The following is a 20,291-nucleotide window of genomic DNA, read 5'->3' as shown; positions in this document are numbered from 1 at the left end:
CATCCTTTACAGTACCCAGAGAATTCAGTTTGATTTATGCATGGGGTATGTGTCGGCCTTGCTTTTCATTCAGAAATGCTATCTTTCGCCTTTTAGTGGTAATGGCCACTTTTGAGGCCCCAAGACTTCCCGTTGCCAGATGGCTGTTGCTAGAAAGTACCACTCTTGATCTTCTTAAGCCTTAGTCCCACATTAAACCACATAAGGCTTGTGTTACAACTTGATAATCTATGGGACAGTTGAAGAGATAATCAGTTCCTCTCTCCTCTCACCTGTGAACCAGCAGTAGTCCCCTTGTTGCTATCAGAAATTGCTGCTTGGGAAAGCAGCAACAATTGCTTCTCTCTGGGATATGTTTGAGTCTCCTTTGAGCAAGCCAGCCCACAACTTGGCTTACATCCCCAAGTAGAAAGGTGCTGTCTGCCCCTGGGACTGGGACAAAATTGTCCAAGGAAAAGGGATGTGGAAGTTCTTCAGCAAGGTCTGAGATCATGGGTGTAGTGTGGGTTTGTCCAACTGATCAGAAAGGAAGCTTTGGGTCTTTAGACCTTACTGTGGTTAAATCTAGTGCAGTAATAGTTTCCCAGGTGAAGCTGTAATTATTTGATGGCTTTTCCAGTTGATGTGATGGGATGACACAGAGAAGATGGAGCAGAGCTCTGAGGAGGGATGCATGATGGTAGGACAGGAAGGAATGGACACAAGTTGGAACATGAGAAATTTGGATTAGATGTTAGGATTTTTTATTTTTTCTTTGCCACGAGGGTGGTTAAATACTAGAATTGGTTGCCCAGAGATTGTGAAAATTCTGTCTTCAGAGCTATGGAGGTCTCAGCTGCACATGGCCTTGAGCAAACTGTTTTATTTAGACAAGTTTTGAACAAGGGAGTCGGACTAGATGACCTATGCATGTCATCTCCATCTGCAGTTATCCAGCTCTACTATTCTAAGGTGACACAGTGCAGCTGCTGTACTTCCTCTTCCTTTTCTTTTTTTGGTAGCCTGAAACAGCACACAATTGACAGCACGTCATTAAGTCCCCCACACAGCCATGTGCTCCTCATCCATCACCAGGAGCTCACAAGCATCAGTGTGGCTCTGCTGTGCTGCTGTAGAGCAATACAAGGCCTAGATTTCTTCACCATCTAACTTTCTGTCAATCACGAGTCCTTTAAGTAAAACAGTATGCAGTATGGTACCTAATTCTGCCTTAGAGTCATATTGTCAGCTAGTGTCATTCAACAGAACTTCAAGTGAACATTATGATAGGTCAGCACCATTATGAGAGACCCTTATGTCTGAACTGATTTCTCTCAAATACCATCGTTTCAGATGGTGTTCTTGCCCATGCTCATTTATAATAACATCAGTCCACAGCTCTCCTGTTCCTTATTTCTCTCTACTGTTTCCTACGTTCTTCTTGCAAGCTTCACTCTCCCAGTGCTGCAAATACACCCTGGGTCAAGGTGGTGTTACGACGCAGCTAGCTGCTCGCCATTGAGTTTTGGATGCTCTTGGAAGAAGTTGCTTTGTATCTGGAAAATCTAATGACCTTTCTCTGTCTCCTATCCTCTGACCTGTTCTTTAGGGCTGCCTTTCTTGCTTCTTATCAGATAGATATGCCTTCATGTGTCCTTGCCTTCCTCGTGTTTGTGTCTTGGCTTGCAGTGCCTGTTCTGCTGCAAATACCATGTAGTTTGGAATACTCTGGCCTTGTGAGTGTTGAGAAGCTATTTGGGGAGCAGAGGAGAGGGCTGTCCTTTAAGCTGTTTGTGGAGACCAAAGGCTGCTCTGCCTTCTCCCCTGGGAAAATCACAGAAGCGCTGAAGAAAAGGGAGTGCGTGACCTTGGCAGTAAGTGACAGGCAAAGACGCCAGTTACATGCTCTGTGTCTAAGCTAAGGATGCCAGTGGGAGATGTAGATTGAGGGGAATTGGAGTTGCCCGTTCTAGAGTTGTTTTGGTCTTGGTTGAGTTTTTGGGAACAGCAGCAAGAGAGGATGTTTGTGCTTTCTATGCCACAGTGGATGAAACCTGGGTCCTTTCCTCTCCTCTCCGTCTATCTGAGCATCTCTCAGTGCTGGAATGGATGCCCCTACCCCTGACACAGCCCTGAACCATTTAGATCCCTCAATGGAGGAAGTTACTGTTATTTATAATTAAGGGTTGACAAAAAAATGCTGCTAGTGTCAAGGGAATGGCAGGCGACAGCCAGAAAAACACCATGTCTCCAGAAGAGGGGTGGCAGGAATATCCCCCTGAATAGGGCTGACGTCAGCTCTCGGAATTTGTACAGCCTGGAAGGGTTTGGGGCTATTTTTCCAAGATATCATAGGTCAGGAATCAACATTATTTTTAAGTCTGTGTCCCCCGAGCAGCTCTGGTGCCTGAAGGAGACTTTCTCTCCCCCTTCTCTCTCCTTATGCTCTATTTCTATGAATTTTTTTGCTTCTCTTCCTTCCGAGTCATGCCACAAATATGTCCTTCAGGTTTATTTATTCTTCTCCCTATCTGTTGCTCCCGGCCTGCTCCCGTCTTGGTTGGGTTGGAGGGATGGCGTCAGCGTGGCGCGTGTCTGGGATGCTCAGGCGAGACATCACAGAGAAGAGATCATGTTCTCCTAATTTGCTGTTTCCGGTCGGGAGAGTTTTCTCTCCGCAAGCTGATGTGGCTGGGGAAAATGTTCTGGGAATGCTGCTTTGTGGTGGGAGATCTTGGGGCCTGGTGAAGACAAGCTGGTCATCTCACCACTAAATGTTGCCATGTAGTCCAGCCAAGATTTTCTAAAGGGACTGAAGTTTCGTCGCTGCAAAGGTGGGTGAGATGTCTACAGCCCAGGATGGCCTGTTGGGGCTGACTGGTAGGGGAGAGGTAGTCAGCAGACCTTGATAATCCGACACATCCCATGTCAGCAATGGCCTCTGAAAGTCTCTGCTGTTTCAGATCAAGGGAAGGTGACCACTATTGGGTTTGCTGAGCTGTATCTTGCTCAAGCTGAATCTTGTTCCTCTATTTTTTTTTCACTTTTTCCTACTTCTCTTCATTTGCTGTAGCAACCTCACTCTTTCTAAACAAGTCTGTTGGTATAATAACCTGACTAGAGATCATGCCATCTCAAACAGCGTATTTGCACATCTTGCTTTACATCTCAAAAGAGAACATACCTGCTTTCCTTTAGCCCGTGCTCAACTTTTTGTCCTTTGTTCCATAATTCAGTGTGGTAGGGAATGTACTAAAGGACACCACTCTTACAGAAGCTGCTCGCTCAGGTGTATCTGCTGTATCTTCATGGCTAGCCCAGGGTAAAGAAATGATCGTATTCCCTTCACAATATCTCTGCGTAGCTCAAAGATGCCAATTGCTCCTGGAAGCATGGGAATAAATGAAATGCTTTCCACCACCTGAATGTTGCTGTTGGCCTTGTGCTGCGGGTTTAGTCATTCTTATGACATATTTCCACCACGGTGCATTTCCATCATCATTTCAGTGATGTATTTGAAGCCTTTCCATGAGTGTTTTCTCTGCTTAGAGTCTCTTCAATTCATGGCCTCTCAAACTGCAGGTCAGGGTCCTCAGATTTTGAAGACTTAGAGACAATTTTTAGAGACTTGGAGACAAGATCTTCTAGGGCTACCTGTCCTAATCCTATCTCAGCCCATGAGGTTCATGGCACTGAGGTTAGAAATGGTAGTACTTGATTAAAAGAGTATCTAGCATTTGCAGCACAGCTCGAGGGCCTGAAATCCCACTGCTATAATGATTGGATATATTGTTGTTGTTATTAAGTTAGATCCTGGTAATTTTACACAGCTGAGGACATGAACTTCCAATAGATCAGCCCTGGGAGTGTTGGTTTACTGAATGCAATACAGATCTCTGACCTGTACAGAAACCAACATGCAGAGGGAGAGCAAAACCTACATTTCCTGCCTGTTGCTGGGTTTTGTTTCTCCGTATGCTGACACATGTGCCGTGTTGTGAGCATCATGTCATGGACACTCAGACATACTTGTGGGTGTTACTGCTCTGGTGCAATGCCTATTGCATCTCTCCCAGCACATTACCTTCCCATGCTCTTCAGAAATGGATGCTTTTAATATCCCTATTCCAGTATCTTTACTCCTCCTGCAACTCTTTATTCCCAGCTCTGGAGATAGGAGTAGAGAGAGCCAGCAGTGTTGAGAGGAAGCTTTCCCCACTAAACATGCCCTTTGATGGGTCTGTCTCCAGAGATGTCCCCATCTCCCCATTAAGCTTATTTTGGGAGCTCCTGTGCTTCTCCATCTTTGCTCCTGCAGACATCACAGGCCTCCTCTCAGAGAGTATTCAAATCATATTGAGAGAGAAAAATGAATATGAAGAGGACTCTACTGTTGGGTCTGCTGGGGAGACTCAGGCAGCACTCTTCTCCAAGGTCCGTTTTGAGCACAGCTGGAAGAGACATTTCTTGGAGCAAATTCTGAGCTATTGTTTGCTTGTGCTCTTTCTTGTACAATACACAGGGATGGGGGTGAGGTAGTGTGTTCGTTGATGTATTATGTACCTGTGATCTGCAGGGACCTCTTGTTCTTCCCATGCACTGCCATATCTGGGATTCTGGTTGTCCTGGGGAAAAGGATAGTGCAGAGGGTCATGACTGTGAGTATCTCCAAACTGACTACAGAAGCTGGAGAAGACTTTCTGTCCCCAGCTGGCAATCCTTCTCTGCTCCCATGTCCTGCCCTGATACTCATCAGGGATGACCCCTGAACACCTTTGTTAACCAGATGGAGTACTGCATTCTCTTCTCTCTCCTCATACTTTGAGGAAGTCACTTTTTTCCCCCCTCTTTGAATTTCACTTTTCTGATGACAAGCTCCTTCTTTTTTTTTTTTCCCCCTAGCAGGACTGACCAATGTGTTTGCTTTGTTCTCTCATTGTTTCTCCTCTCATTTTTGTTGCCTCTGTTCCTATTCTCTGGGGTTTCTTCTGTCTCTACTATTGGGAAACCTTCCCTAAGAGTGGAACTAATCAACAAATCTACTATCATTAGCAAAACTTCTTCAGATTTGCATGATTATCTCCTACCCAGATCCCTCACTAGAAGAACTCACATCTTACAGAGAAAAATCAGTAGTGTCATGGGACATCACAAAATCACAGATTCTTAAGGGCTGGAAGGGACCTTGAAATCTCATCCAGTCCAACCTCCCTGCCAGAGCAGGACCACCTACAGTAGGTCACAGGAACTTGTCCAGGTGGGTTCTAAATGTCTTCAGAGAAGGAGACTCCACAACCCATCCTGTTGAAACTTGCTGAATTTTGCCATACTTTGCAAATGCTTCAGAGAGATCTATTGCACCCTTTCCAGGATATCCATGGGTGGCTCTTGCTTTTCCTCTTTGCTCTGTTAGAGTCTGTGCTGACTATCTCCTCTCGCTTGTCCTTGCAGGGCATACATGAGTGTGAAGGAGCTGAAGGAAGCGCTGCAGCTGAACAGCACCCACTTCCTCAATGTTTACTTTGCCAGTTCAGTGAGGGAAGAGTTGGCTGGTGCTGCCACTTGGCCGTGGGATAAAGAGGCCCTTAGTCACCTGGGTAAGTAAGCTACCCCACTCATGGGGCCTCAGGATTGTTTTCTTCTCTTTTAGTTGATTTACCAGAGAGCTAGCCATGGATTGCCTCAACATTGAGGATGTTTAATAAGATGATCATGATAACAGGATTCAGGTATACCAATAGCTGCTGCTGTAGGAAAAGAGCTGCCTGTTCCCTGTGTCCATATGGATAACATGGGGGAGTTACACCTTGATAAGGGACTTCCAGGTTGTTATGAGAAACTTTCAGTGGTGAAGGCAGTGGTACAGAGGGCTTGGAGAGCCGCAAGTTCAGCATTGGTGCAGGCTCTGGAGAGGTGTTTAGACTCACATCTCTGAGACCTTCCAGGTCTATCTTCCACTTCACTTTGCAGCACCTAATGACAAGGAGAGGAACCAGGAGTGTTAGTGATTTCAGAGCTGAGACTCCAGATTTAAGCAACTCCAAAGCTGACCAGGCAGCAAGCACTGGCCACTTCTGAATCCAGCTGCAAATGTGAGAAGGACTGTCAAATTAAGCCTTGTTTTTATAATTTGGCTTGCTGCCTGCTGGAAGCAAGATTCTTCTTGGTTTAAGTGAGTTCAAGGCAGATCAATAAGGTCATCAGCCCTGGCAGGCTACAAAACAGTCAAAATGGCAGCTGCCTCCCCAGAACGTAAATGTATTGTATGTGTTCTTCTATTTGTGCTGTCTCTTTTTCCTGTCTCTCTCTCCATCTTTTCAATGTCAGAGTTTTCTGGCAAAGCCCTTTATACTTTGCAGTCCAAATAGCTAAAGTGTTTCTCAATAAGTGGAAATAATTACTCCTGACACCTGCACAGCAGACCTAGACCTTCTGCTTTTACAAGTGCGTGATGTTCAACCCTTAGAAGTTTTATGCTGCTGTTAAAGACTTGTTTTAAAGTTCTTTTTTTGCCAGTTTCCCTCCCTCAATGAGTTTCAGGACTGTTTTTTTCAATAGCGTATTGCTACAGTTGCTTGCTGAGGAAGACAAATCTCCATTAAATGCATTCCTTCAGCTTCCAGTAATTGCTTCCAAGGCTCAGTTTGACAGTCACCTTACTACAGCAAGTGCTTCAGCCACACATGTTCACTTCAGACCTCTCCAAATGGCTTACAAGGAGTTGTATGGAGGGGTCATTGATGTGACTGGTTTCATCAAAATCACAGAATCCTAAAGGCTGGAAAGGAACGTTGAAAGATTATCCAGTCTAACCCCCCTGCCAGAGCAGGGCCACCTACAGTAGGTCACACAGGAACTCCTCCAGGTGGGTTTTGAATGTCTCCAGAGAAGGAGACTCCACAACTCATCTGGGCAGCCTGTTCCAGTGCTCCCTCACCTGAACAGGGAAGAAATTTTTCCTTGTGTTTCTTTGGATCCTCTTGTGTTCCAGCTTGTACCTGTTGCCCCTTGTCCTATCATTGGCCATCACTGAGAACAGCCTGGCTCCATCCTCCTGACACCTACTCTTTATGTATCTGTAAACATTAATGAGGTCACCCCTCAGTCTCCTCCAAGCTGAAGAGCCCCAGCTCCTTCAGCCTTTCATCATAAGGGAGATGCTCCACTTCCCTAATCATCTTGGTGGCCCTGCACTGAACTCTCTCCAGCAGCTCCCTGTCCTTGAACTGAGGGGCCCAGAACTGGACACAATATTCCAAATGTGGTCTCATGAGATCAGGGTAGAGGAGGAGAAGAACCTCTCTTGACCTACTGCCCACAGCCCTTTTAACATACCCTAGGATGCCATTGGCATTCTTGGCCACAAGGGCACATTGCTGGCTCATGCTCATCCTGCTCTCACCAGATCCCTTTCCCCTACACTACTCTCTAAGAGTTCATTCCCCAGCCTGTACTGATACCTGGGCTTATTCTTTTCCAGACACAAGAGTCTACACTTGCCCTTGTGGAATTTCATTAGGTTTCTCCCTGCCCAACTCTCCAGCCTGTCCAGGTCTCATTAAAAACTTGCATTTAGCTCTGGTCTCAGTTTATGTCCAGCCAGAGACACGAGAGGTGGCACCATCTGGAAATGTTGGATCAGGGTTTTACCGCAGAGGTTCAGGGAAAAAGGAGTGTTGTCTTGGCTCTGGTGCCAGAGCTGTGAGGCGTGAAGCTGAAACAACTTCTTTGAGGCTCTGGCCCAGACTTTGCTTGAAGACTGTCTTTGGGTTTACATTTAATAAGCTCTGGAGGGTGGATGGCAGACTATTTTCTGTAAACAGTAGGCTCTACCACATCATCAAATGGTTTGTACCACACACAATGTACATTATTGTCCAGCACAGAAGAAATTTGGGACTGAGCAGGTTGTGAATATATGGCTGTTGTCAGAACCTCTCACAACAGACTACTGGAGAATTTGAGTAATGTGAAGGTAAAGCAGTGAAGAAAGGGCAAGGAAAACTTTGCGGGGAGAGAATAGTAGGTTAAGAAAAATTCCTGAGCTTTAAGGACATAACAGTGGCTAGGGGTGAAAGCAGGCTTTGGCACAAGAGGGATCTGTCTCCAGGAAGACAGACTCCTCTTGCACTGAATTGTGCTAGTCCCCTCCTTATTCTGACCTTAAAGTACTACGGTCAGCATACATGCCCCATTGCCCCCATGGCCCTGTTTGCTCCCACAGAGTGGATATGCCATGCTAATTTTTCCCTACACATGTACAGAATCAAATTGATTCCCTGAGTCTAACTTCTCCAAGAAGTTAACCTGCCTCTTGACTCCAGATACTCTCGGCCAGACTTTGCTGTTTGTCTCTGAAATGACTTTCTTAGATGTTTTCAAGAGAACTGCCATTTTTTTTTCCTCTCCAATTACCTCCCTTTCTTCTATTTTAACACTTCCTCTAATCTCAAAGCTCACTAAACGATTCTCGATCAGTTCTCCAGCTGTTTTTTTAATCTGCCATCTGGACCTGAACCCTTTAGAAACCATTGTTTCATGACCTTTGAGTGTCTTTCAAGAGGATCCTCCTCACCTTCTTGTTGGCATCTTCACCTTCAGGAAGTATTCAGTGAACTTTGTTTTTCATCTCCTCCTCTTCACCTACGTTTGTTTTGGCTACCAGAAATTGTGACCATTCCTATGCTTATGACTTACAGATTTATTGCTCTCCTCCAGACTATTTTCCTGAATAAATTAGAATTTCAGGCAGCTTTCCTGAAGGTTTAGGGATGGCTTACCATTTTAGACCAATAGTAATATCAACCAATAGCAGCTGAAGTCTAAGAGATAATTACTGTCTTGGAAAGGGTGACCTGACTGGCTGTATTTCACCTGCTGTGAAGCTCCTAGATAAGAGAGCTTGCAGCAGAGGTAGATCATCTCAGGTCTGTTTGCGCTGCTCCCTCTTACCATGCTGTCAGTCTTTCCACCATAGTCACAGTGAGTTCCTCTCAAATTCAGAGGTCTTGCTTGGAGTCTGGAATGAATTTTCTCAGAACTTATAAGTAAATCTTTTTAACTACAAAACACAGGGAGTTGAAGAGCTCCTGTCCTGTAAAAACCTGATCTTTCCACAGTGGAAAGCCTTGCCTCAAAAACCCTAGTAATGTAATAATGCAGATGCTTTAGACTTCATGTGTAGCTGCATGTGAACATGGTAGAAAGGCAAGGGAATTGTGAATATTTGATGTTATAAATACTTTCTGCAGTTATATAAGCTGAGGCCAGCTCATATATCTGGCTGAGGTCAGTGGATCCTGAAGGAGGGCCAGCCGTTCCATCAAAGGTATCTTTAGCAATGGCCATCTTCCTGTCTGACTAACCATCATGTGCTTGTTCCATTCATTGCTGTGACTCAGTGTTTGGGGAAGACTAGCCCTGTGATACAGGTTCAGCTTTGTGGTTTGCTGTATAAAGATTCCTCTACTTGCTTGAGAATGTGTTTTCTACAACAGCCCCAAACCAAGAACAGATTGGCTCTTTGGGGACTGGCTTGAACCAGAGCCCTTCAGCATTGCCATTGATCATGGCTGGAAGCAGGGCAATGTTCTGGGACGGGGAACTTCCAAGGGATGTGCAAGTCAAGGTGGGGTGAGGCCCACACTAGTACTAATAATTCAATGTACTGATGGGACTGGGCACCTTTGGTTGCTTGAACAGAGTTGAGACTTGTCTCTGGGGACATTACCAGCTGTGCAGCTGGAACTGGGTGATCTGGTCTGGAGGAGGAGGACCTGAAGGCCGGACCTGAAGCTTTACATCTTGCCTGGTCTTGGTTCAGCGATCAAATCCAAAGAAGACTCTAGTTCACCTGCCCTGGAGTGCTGGACCCTCTTGATGTCACATGAATATGACATTAAAGTTTTTAGCTTGGTTGTGTAAATGCTGACCTTGGGGGACCTCTTTCAGTTGATTGTCAGGCATGCAAGAGCATGTTCACTTAGAGCCCGGTTTAGCCCATTCCCCAGGGCAGTAGGAAGCAGAGGTGAGAAGGAAAGCCTGATCTGCAGAGGAGGGAGAGGAGGAGACTGGTCTTGTTGGGGTATTACAAACTTCCACATCTGGCCTTCACAGCCAGGACACTGCAGGGGGGAATACAACTTACTGGTCCAAATCTGGGAGCTCTTCCAGCTCATTAGGGATCTGTGGTGATAGGGATTGGAGGGACCAGGGATGTTATAGAGGGACAGTAGAACTCTCATGCTGTTTCTAATCCTGTCATCTAATTAACTGTTAAAAAAAAAAATAGTACTAAAAATATGATCATCCTTGTGGAGTGTGGGGGAGGAATAGGATAGGGGAAGTCAGCAGAGAGGAGGGGGAAGGACAGGGTATCCCAGCCTTGACACCCCTTGTCTGTGACAGCTTTCTCCCTCTCTGTACTGGAGTCCTATTTATCCCTGTGCACAGGAAGAACACTGGGTTTCTGCTGGGAAGAAGAGGGCTGTTTGGTCCCAGGGCCTCCCATGCCCCTGATGCTCAGTCTGTTCCTTGTGGTTACTGCTGCAGGATGCATGCAGGGCTTTCACATCTCATTAACTTGTTTATGAACATTATTTTCTTTCTGCATGTGCATTCCTTCTTTGAGACCTTTGAGTGGGCAGCCCCCTGCCTTGCTGAGGCTGGGGCTTGGCTGCAGAGTTGCCTTTTCTTTTCTCTCATACCCTGTTTTGATTAAAATGAGAAGCAGCCTTTTTTTCTTTTTAATGCACCCACTGGGTTCTCCATCAATGGGATGCCCTTTGCTATCTGTAGCTTTTACCAGTCTGGTAATTGAAAGGGAATTAGCTTGCAAAAAAACTAATAACCAACAGGACACAATATGAAGGTTCCAAAGGAATTTTTTTTTAACTCTGCAACTTCTCATGGCCCATCTCTAGTCAACTAAAGGGTCAAGAGATGACTGATTGGGGGCTCCAGTGTATTATCACTGGGGAGAAAGAGAATATAGCTACTTTGTGACCCATCCTTTGCCTCAAGCTAAGCTGTCCTGGACATAAGATCCACACTGTGGGGAGGAAGAACAACAAACACGACTTTTTAGCTAAGAAATACTGCTACTTGACAGGTCAGTGTTGTCTCTCAGCCCCTCCATGAGCCACACATGCTGGATGCTCCACAGAAGATGCCACCCTTATTTCTTTACCCTCTTGCAACCCTGTTGGGCTTGAGAGAATTGCTCAAGGCATCTCCAAAGGCCCTTGTCTACCCTAAACCCAGTATTTACTCAGCATGGCTCCACCAGAGGAGTCACAGACCTGGTGGTGTCCTGCCAGGGACACCGTGATGTGAAGGAAGTCTCCTCTTGGAAGGAATGCCCTGTACTTGAGGACATGAGGTAGTCTGGTAGTGCATGGAGCTCATCCAGGAGCAGATTTCAAGCAGTGTATGCTGTGATTTGAGACAGGATCACATGGTGGCCCTCTGCCAATTTTAAGTTTGCTGGCAGGGTCAGCAATCAGCAGCAGAGATGCAGTAGCAGAGGCTCTGCTGTGAGGTAGCTGGCACAGTAAACTCTCCGGGGCCCCGCAAAGGAGGGAGCAAGCTGTGCAGCAGCCAACTATTCACTGCCCTGCCATCCAAGCTGTCTGAGTTAAGAGCAGTTGGGTAAAAACAACCTCAGTGCCATGAAGGTATTGCCTGGAGTCAACCTGGGCATACGTTGGGGTCTACTTTTTGCCCCCTTGTCTTACTGACGTATCCCCAGCCCTTGCTCCTCCACGGTAAAGCAGCATGGAGAAGTGGATGGAGTGAGGAAATAAGAAGAAAGGGGAGGAAATGGCTAAATGAAAAGCCTCAAAGCAGGGAGAAAAATGCAGGATTTCCAAAGAGATTTTAATTTGGGCAAAATAAAGCAATGAAAGGAGGCCAGAAAAGAGAAGTAAGTTTTGTTCTTGAGCATGGACTGTTTCCCAGCAGATGTGGTACAGAGCTGACAGTACAAGATGTGCATCCCAGGTCAGGAGTTGGCGATGATGGCAGTGAGCAAAGGGAAAGTTCTGCTTCGCCTGTCTTTCCTTGGCATCATTGATCCTTGCTCTTCCTGCTGCAGGTGATGGACAGGAGAGGAGAAGAGCCTTGTCCTGCAGCCAGAGGGCAGCTTAGGTAGGATCAGCATGGATCCTATCCAGCTCTGTGTTGTTGTTGTCAGTATGAGGTGGCAGCTCTGGACAATTTCTGAGGGACTTACTAGGTACTCATACTCCAGCATCTTAGACAGTTGAACCTGCATCAATCTGACCTGGAGATGGATTTCCCCTTTGTGCCCCCTTGAGTCAAGGGGCTGGAGTGCCCCACTGAAGAGGATTGTGGTGGGAAGGGGATTCTCAACAGGTTCATTCGGTGCTCCTTGCCCACAGTCAAACCCCTCTGAGGGAGGAGGAAGAGATCTGCAGAAGATGCATTTTGTAAGATCTCACTCTAAAATATACAGTAAATCCGGGTCAGGCTTGGGGTAGAAGCTTAGCAGATTGCAGCAGCAACTCAGGAAGGCTTTGTTTTACTCCTTAGGGTCTAGCTGAAACAATAGACCATTGAAGTTTTCTCAGCAGGGACAGAGGCAGTGTATTTGAATCTTCTTATGGACTTGTGCTGAATGTGACTTCTAGTTGTCACAGCCAAGTGTGTCAAGACTTTGGCTAGGCACCTTTTTGCTATCACTTGCCATGGAAGATGGCATACTTTAGCCAATGTCTAGGCTAGGAAAGATCATCTGTCCTCTGGTTCAAAAGTTTATTCCTGTAAACTCACAGAATAGAACTGTTGAATAGTTTTGGTTCGAAAAGACCTTGGAGATCAAGTCCAACCCCTCACCTCACACTGCCAAACTCATCACTAAACCATATCTCTCAGCACTTCAGCTACATGGCTTTTAAATATCTCCAGGGGTGGGGACTCCACCACCTCCATGGGCAGCCTGGGACAGTGTCTGACAGCCCTTTCAGGGAAAAAGTTCTTCCTGATGTCCAATCTAAACTTCCCCTGGTGCAACTTGAGGCCATTTTTTCTTGTCGTATCTCTCATTACTTGGGGGAAGAGACTGACCCTCACCTCACTAGAACCTCCTTTCAGGTAGTTGTAGAGAGTAGTTGTCTACCTTCAGCCTCCTCTTCTCCAGACTAAACACCCCCAGCTCCCTCAGCTGCTCCTCGCCAGACTTGTGCTCCAAACCCTTCACCAGCTTTGTTGCCTGTCTCTGGACACACTCCAGCACCTCAATGTTCCTCTTATAGTGAGGGGCCTAAAACTGAACACAGCACTCAAGATGTGGTCTCACCAGTGTCGGGTACAGGGGGACAATCCCTGCCCTGGTCCTGCTGGCCACATTATTTCTGATACAGGCCAAGATGCCATTGGCCTTCTTGGCCACCTGGACTCACTGCTGGCTCATATTCAGATAGCTGTTGATCAATATCCTTTTCCACTGGGCAGCTTTCCAGACACTGTTTGTCTCTGTTTGCCATGGCAAGCCTCAGGTTGGTGCCTTGGTTCTAAATCTGGAGTTGTAAATATGAACCAAAGCAGACACTGAGTTATAGACATACAAAAAGAGCGATGGAAATTATACCTGAAATGATTTAAGATGTTGGGGAGAGCAGTGTGATAAGAAAAAACACTCACTTTATTTCACTAATTCCAAAGGAGCCCTCTTCTCATCCTACAAGAGGGTGAATATGTCCATCTTTAGATCTGCACCTGACACTTGATTTATGGCTTGGAAGCATGAGGGGAGTTTTATCTAGGCAGAGGTGAGTAACGACAGCTGCCTGCTGTCTCTTCCTCTGGTTGATGTTCTCTGTACTTGCAAATTTAGGTGGAGTTGTCCTCAATCCTGCTTATTATGGCATGCACGGCCATACGAACACCATGATCCATGAAGTGGGACATGTCCTGGGGCTGTACCACGTCTTTAAGGGAGTGAGCGAGCGGGAATCTTGTGACGATCCCTGCAGGGAGACAACTCCTTCTATGGAGACAGGAGACCTCTGTGCTGACACTGCCCCCACCCCAAAGAGTAAACTCTGTCGGGATCCAGACCCTGCCAATGATACCTGTGGCCAGACACATTTCATGGGAACACCCTTCAACAACTACATGAGTTACACAGGTAATGAGTAATCATCATTAGGAATTGTAAGGGGTCACCTTTCCTAGGAACTTTGGGGGTCTCTCCCACCTTCATTGGTTGTCCCATCCTGCATTCTCTGACTGATGTGGTCCCTCCTAGTGTGCTGGGATGAGGCAGACTGCAGCCCATGCTTGCAGTATCTTAGCTTCTTTCTTGCTGCATGCTGTTTCCATCTCTCCCTCCCTGACAGTCTGTCATTGGATGTGCATTAAGGCAAGGCCTTTCTTTTCTGCATAGTGGTCTGCCTTTGTTCTCCAGTCCTGAAGCAGTTTTATTATTACTGTTACTTATTATTATTATTACTACTATTCTTTTAATTTTAGACCTTCAAGTTGAGCCCTTTTGGCTTGATTCCCAAAGGCATGCTGTGGAGGGCTGGTGTTCCTCCTAGAAACTCAGGACCACCAAAGCCCAAAGAGCCATTCTGTCACCCCTTGCTTGGCACTCTGCATGCGTTGGAGCTGCTGTGAGCTGGTACTGAGACAGGGCTGGGACTGGAGCTGCTGAGGAAGGGCCATCCTGTGGCTTTGGGGACATATGTCATCAGAGAGCCTTGTCAGGAGAGTGGCCACAAGCTGCTGTCTCCTAAATCTTCCTAGAGATCCCTAAAACAGAGTTTGGAGATCAGGAAGGGTATACCTTGCCATGCCTCATTGGCTGATCCCTGCCAATTCTCTTTCCTCAGATGATGACTGCACCAACACCTTCACCCCCAACCAAGTGGCCCGAATGCACTGCTACCTGGACCTGGTGTACCAGCGCTGGGGCCAGAGCAAGAAGCCAGCACCCATCCCAATCCCTCCCATGGTCACGGGGCAGACTCACGACTCCCTGAGCATCTACTGGCTGCCTCCCATCAGTGGTGTCATCCACGAGAGGTAAGGAATTTGCTGTTGATGTGGTCTTGGGCTTGCACAGAATCCTTCCATGAGGGACAGCAGATTCTCTGTGGTGCAGACCTCGCCATCCCCTTCTCGCCTTTGGCTGTTTCCAGCAGAGCCTTCAGACAGAAGATCTGCTGTGATGGTCCCACTGGCACAGGGGCTCTCCTGCAAGCTTTCTGCTGCTGGGGTGCTAGGAGGGGAAGCCGAAGAGCGTTGGGAAGCAATGCCAATTCTTAAACCCCAGAGTGCAATCACAGAATGAAAAATGAGCTTCATTTAGCACTTATTGTATAAAACAACCATTTACCAGGAGGAAATTCAGCCTTGTGGTTAAGGCAGGGAGCTTGAACCACAAGAGCTGGGTTTTGTTCCCAGCGCTGTCACGGACTCACAGTGTAACTTACTGGGAGTCAGTCAGAAAACTTTTCAAGCCAGAGAAACGATGCTGAGGAACCAGAGTTGTTTGGCTGGTGAGCAGTGCATGGCCCAGAGTACTGGGTTGCTGTCTTCCTTCTCCCCAGTGCCAGGGAGTCACCAAGACCTGGATACTCCACCAATGCCTCTGTTCAACAGCCACTCTTACTAAAACCTTTTTGTTTCTAGTAGGGTTTAGATCTGTGCTTTTATTCTGGGACCATAATAAGCATATGTTAAAGAGCTCTTGAAATTGATTTAAAACTACTTCACAAAGTTTTTTGCAATTCCCATAAAAGCAGTGTTTGAGGGCAGCTGGGACAACCCTGGGTTAGTGTTTGCTGTCTTTTCAAAGAATTGATGCTCTCCAGGACAGGCCTTTCATCCCAGGGATAACAGTGTGAGTACCTGTTTACCCCTGCAGGCATGAGAGGCTGAGTGCTGCATGGCCTCATCTAAACAAACCAGTTTAGGAATAGAAAAACATGAGCCTAGGAGGCAAGTGCTGGATCTTCAGATCCATCCCTGGCTCTCAGTGATAACCAGCTCAGGAGCTAGTGCACAGCAGGGGTTCTGCAACCCCTGAGACCAGCTTGCTAAGGAAAGGGCCTGAGGCTGGTCTTTATCACAGAGAAATCTCTCTTCATTTCCTGGTGAGTGCATCAGTGCCCTCTTTAATTGACATTACCCTGACTGTCTTGTATTGCAGAGGCATTGCCCCAGGAAGCATGAAGTCCATTAGCTCTGATTTGTGGGTAGGGAACAGGTGACTCAGTGTCTCACCCAAGACTACCCAGAGGGCCTGCAGAAGAGAAGGAATTAAACCTGAGTTGTCCTATGCTCACTCTTACTCCTGTGTCTTTGATGAGGTTTATTCCCAGTAGGATATGCCACACAGCTTCCCAAGAGCTTAGTTTTACTTTTCCAACTTTCCACCTGATCCAGCCTGGAAAAATGTGGATAGAAAATGAACTGATTGTGATTAGACAGTCCAATGCTTTGGTCCCTTTTCTGCAGGGAGCAGGACACTTTCTGTGATGACTGTGCAGAGGATGGCACCTTCCGTCAGTACGTGCACGAGGCTTCTTCCCCGCGGGTCTGCGATTCCTCTGGCTACTGGACGCCAGAAGAAGCACAAGGTAAACATCTCCTCTCTTGGCTATGAATCTCCTAGACAGAGATGAGACCTTTTTGGGGAAAGAAAAAGAAGGTGTTTGTTTTTCTTTTAGAGAGTGAGGTTTCTCCTCTTTGGGGAAGCTCTTTAGTGCGGGAAGGAATTCTAGGTGCCTGGGAGATACCTGGTAACTGCCAGCTGGCTTTGGACAAACACAGCACCCTGGTATTAACCCAAATCAATGCCCAGGAATGTGTTAAAGAGAGGTACTGTTCGAATGGAAGGGGCATTTCAATGAAATAAAAGTTTTACTAGAGATATTGGAATCTCATCAAAAACCTCAGGGGCATTGACAGGCTTTGATGCTTGTCCAAAAGGAGTAATGGTCCCACTGAGTCTGTACCAAGTCCTGAGCCATCAGGGCTGGATGCAGTTCCTTGCTGGCAAGGTGAAGAACGTCTTCTCTGTGCCGAGACCCAGATGTTGGTTTAGAGACCCACCTAGTGGGCATGGTGGTGGCTTTCAGGGTGCTGCTGCTGTAAGAGCTATTGGGCTGTTTCATACTGTCTCAGCTTCTCCAGGGGCAAAGCAGAGGAGGCAGGAGAGCAGGTGAAATGATCCCATGAGCTGTACGTAGCATGTGTGCTGCTGGTAAACCACGTGGAGACAGACAATCTGTTAGTTCTGTGCATCTGCATGTTTGAGCCACTGAGGTAAACTGGAAACGTGCCAGGGTGGTTGCAGAGATAAAGTGCAGTTTGGATGTTGTTAAACCTTTGGGGTGTAGCCCGTGCTTTGAGAACAGGAGTGTCAGCATGTAGCTGAGATTCAGTGTCTGCAGACTTTAAATATTTCTTGCCAGCCTTGTGAATGAAGGGAGGGGGATCAACTTAAAGAATCAAATTTGTGCTTCTTCAGTGATACCAAACAAATCAAAGCTTAGCTCATTTATTGTCAGTAGTTCATGTCCCCAGTTGGATTGACTCACCGGCAAATAAAAGCTGCTGCTGTGATTATTGGATGTTGTGTAGCCTGCAGTTATCAAAAGTGCATGTTTGCTCTGGTGGAAAAGAGACGGGTCTTATGGTTTTTAGAGGACCACTATTAAGTGGATGCAGGCTTTGAATTGGTGCTGAGCCTTAAGAAATGCTTGCAGTGATTGATGCAGGCAAGGGTGCTTCTGCCTTAGGATGATGAATTCCAGCGATGCTTTCTGAGACTGACAAGCCCAACACTGTTTCTCCTGCTGAGTGCTAATCCAGCTGCAGGAGAGGCAGATGGGGGATCTGAGGGCAGCCTGGGCATGGTCCTGGAGGTCCTGGTTGGAAGAACAGCCTTACAGAGCTGCTTTTCTAGCTTGCTTTGGATCTGGTCCCTTCTTGCCCATGACCTCTTCCAGCATATGCCTGTGGAAAACTTTGTGCTCTTATCTGCTTAGCTGATATCCAGACCTCTGGTGCCACAGGGATACAGCATTCAGGTACTCTGGGCAAGCCTTCTGTCTCCATGAGGCAACAGAGCAAACTTCATGTTCCCCAGGTGTGTCCAGGCTGTCTCTAGAGCTTGGCACTGTGATCAATTGCAGCATGGATGCCATTGTCCCTGTTTCAGAGGACTATGAAACACCATATGTCTGCCAAACCTTGTGCTTGCAGGCATATCCAAAAGCTGAAAGGCTAGTGATGCTTATTGGTTTCTAGGATGTTAGGGCAGATGCCACCAACTCTGGCATGTGCCTGCAGAGGGTGCAAAACCACATGCAGAGATGCATAAGCACTATAGGGTCCTACAGGGAGGATTGCCCCTTTGGGTATCCTATGAGGTCAGCTGTCTCCTGGTTCTCATCAGCTTCTTCCTCTCCTGCCAGGGCCCCCAGATGTGGATCAGCCCTGTGAGCCCAGCCTGCAGGCCTGGAGTCCGGAGCTCCACCTCTACCACACGAACATGACAGTGCCGTGCCCTCAGCCAGACGGTTGCATCCTGGAGCTGCGCTTCCTGCACCCTGTCTACCCAGATTCCCTCACACTCTGGACTACGTACCTCTCCACGGGCTCTCCCAAGGCCCTGTCTGACATCGAAGTCCTGACAGAGCATGGGGAGTCCATCCATCTAGGCCCCCTGGACACCTTCTGTGATGTGCCCTTTACTGTGAAGCTCAACATCGCCAAAAAGGTGTCCGGAGTCAAAATCTACACCTTTGATGAGAGGATGGAGATAGACACAGCCCTGCTGACCTCTCTGCCCCGCAGCTCTCTCTGCTCTGCCTGCAAGCCCATCCAGTACCGGGTCCTTCGGCACCCACCGTTTGCCGGTGGCTCTGCTGCGGCCCCCATGCAGCCGCATCGACACTTTGTTGACACGTGAGTGCCGCCGTCTCTCCCTCACAGGCTGAGCGGGTGGCTGGGACGGTTTGGATGGTCTCCTCAGGTCCTTGCTTTGAATCCCCTGGATGGTTTTGCTTGTGTTTGATTTTTGGGAATCACCACGCTAGGTGCCGTGAGCAGATTCCCTGTCCAGCATCGAGGAAGCTTGTTGCAGGCCCACCATGGTTGCACGGCCCTTGCCCATGGCCCTTCTAGGCCTACTAGAAAGAGCTTATTAAACCTGGAAACATTTTCCCCATCAACACAACCAATAAAATGATTGTTTGAGTTAATGCCCCTTCTCCCCAGCTGAGACCTTGGGGAAATAAGCAGCAGTCTTCTCTGTATGACCTGGCAGAGACCCTCTCCCCACAGTCAGACTCTGGCTGGTCTGACGTATGCCTTCATACTCTATGGTACTGTATGGGCATGCACATGACTTCTATAGCTGTGTTGAACAAATCTGTTGCAGATGTTTAGGCTGTTCCCTCCTGCTGTTTCTTCAAGTCCTCTCTGTTTCTGCAGGGAAGTCGTGCCTGGGCAGGTGTACCACTACCAGGTGCAGGCAGTCTCTGGGACAACCTCAGGAGAAGCCTCCCCACCGCTCATCCACGTCCACGGAGCACCCTACTGTGGGGATGGGAAGGTGACCATGTAAGTCAAGAAACTCAAGCTCTCAGCTCAGGTTCTTTAAGGTGTTAGGTCATTCTGGCCCACATGGAAGCACTGGGTAGATCCTCCACCCCTGGGTACTTGATTGAAAGATGCTGCACTGGATCCCTCCAGTAGACTGGACAATAAAGGTTGTGTTTTATGAAATGCCATGTACACATGCAATGGAGATGGTCTTTTTGAGAAACAGGGTCTGGATGAGGATCTTTGAGAGCTACAAAGATTAGGGGACTGGAACCATCTCTCTTATCAGGAAAGGCTGTGAGACCTGGGACTGTTTAGCCCAGAGAAGACTGAAGGAAGGACTTTATCAATGCTTATAAATTCCTAAGGAGTAGGTGTCAAGAGGATGGGGCCATATTTGGTTTTGTTTTGGTTGGGGTTTTTTTTTTGTAGTAATAGGACAAGGAGTAGTGGGCACAAGCTGGAACACAGCTTGAACACCAGGAAAAACTTCTTTCCTGTTGAGGTGAGGGAGCCCTGGCAAAGGCAGCCCAGGGAGGGTGTGGAGGCTCCTTCTCTGGAGGTTTCCAAACCCACCTGGATGCATTCCTGTGCCACTGGATAGTGGCGAACCCGCTTTAGCAGGAACTTGGACTGGGTGGTCTCTAGAGTTCCCTTCCAATTCCTGCCATTCTGTGATGAGGAGAGTCCAACCTGAGCATCCTCCATATTTGACTGCAATGATTAATTCT

The 20,291-nt window shown here is 47.4% G+C and overlaps 1 protein-coding gene across 1 annotated transcript in view; it reads left to right on the top strand.

Annotated features, from left to right (window-relative positions):
* The window catches only part of PAPPA2 (pappalysin 2), a 92,079-nt gene that overhangs the window by 23,799 nt on the left and 47,989 nt on the right, over window positions 1-20,291 (top strand). Inside the window, exons 3-8 of the mRNA XM_062003888.1 lie at window positions 5,431-5,576; window positions 13,835-14,128; window positions 14,835-15,027; window positions 16,465-16,586; window positions 18,429-18,921; window positions 19,450-19,578. Of these exons, the coding sequence (XP_061859872.1) occupies window positions 5,431-5,576; window positions 13,835-14,128; window positions 14,835-15,027; window positions 16,465-16,586; window positions 18,429-18,921; window positions 19,450-19,578 (1,377 nt within the window). The remainder of the gene's footprint in view (window positions 1-5,430; window positions 5,577-13,834; window positions 14,129-14,834; window positions 15,028-16,464; window positions 16,587-18,428; window positions 18,922-19,449; window positions 19,579-20,291) is intronic.

This window comes from Colius striatus, chromosome 10, assembly GCF_028858725.1.
Source record: "Colius striatus isolate bColStr4 chromosome 10, bColStr4.1.hap1, whole genome shotgun sequence".
Classification (NCBI taxonomy): domain Eukaryota; kingdom Metazoa; phylum Chordata; class Aves; order Coliiformes; family Coliidae; genus Colius; species Colius striatus.
This window is presented reverse-complemented; position numbering and strand designations above follow the sequence as displayed.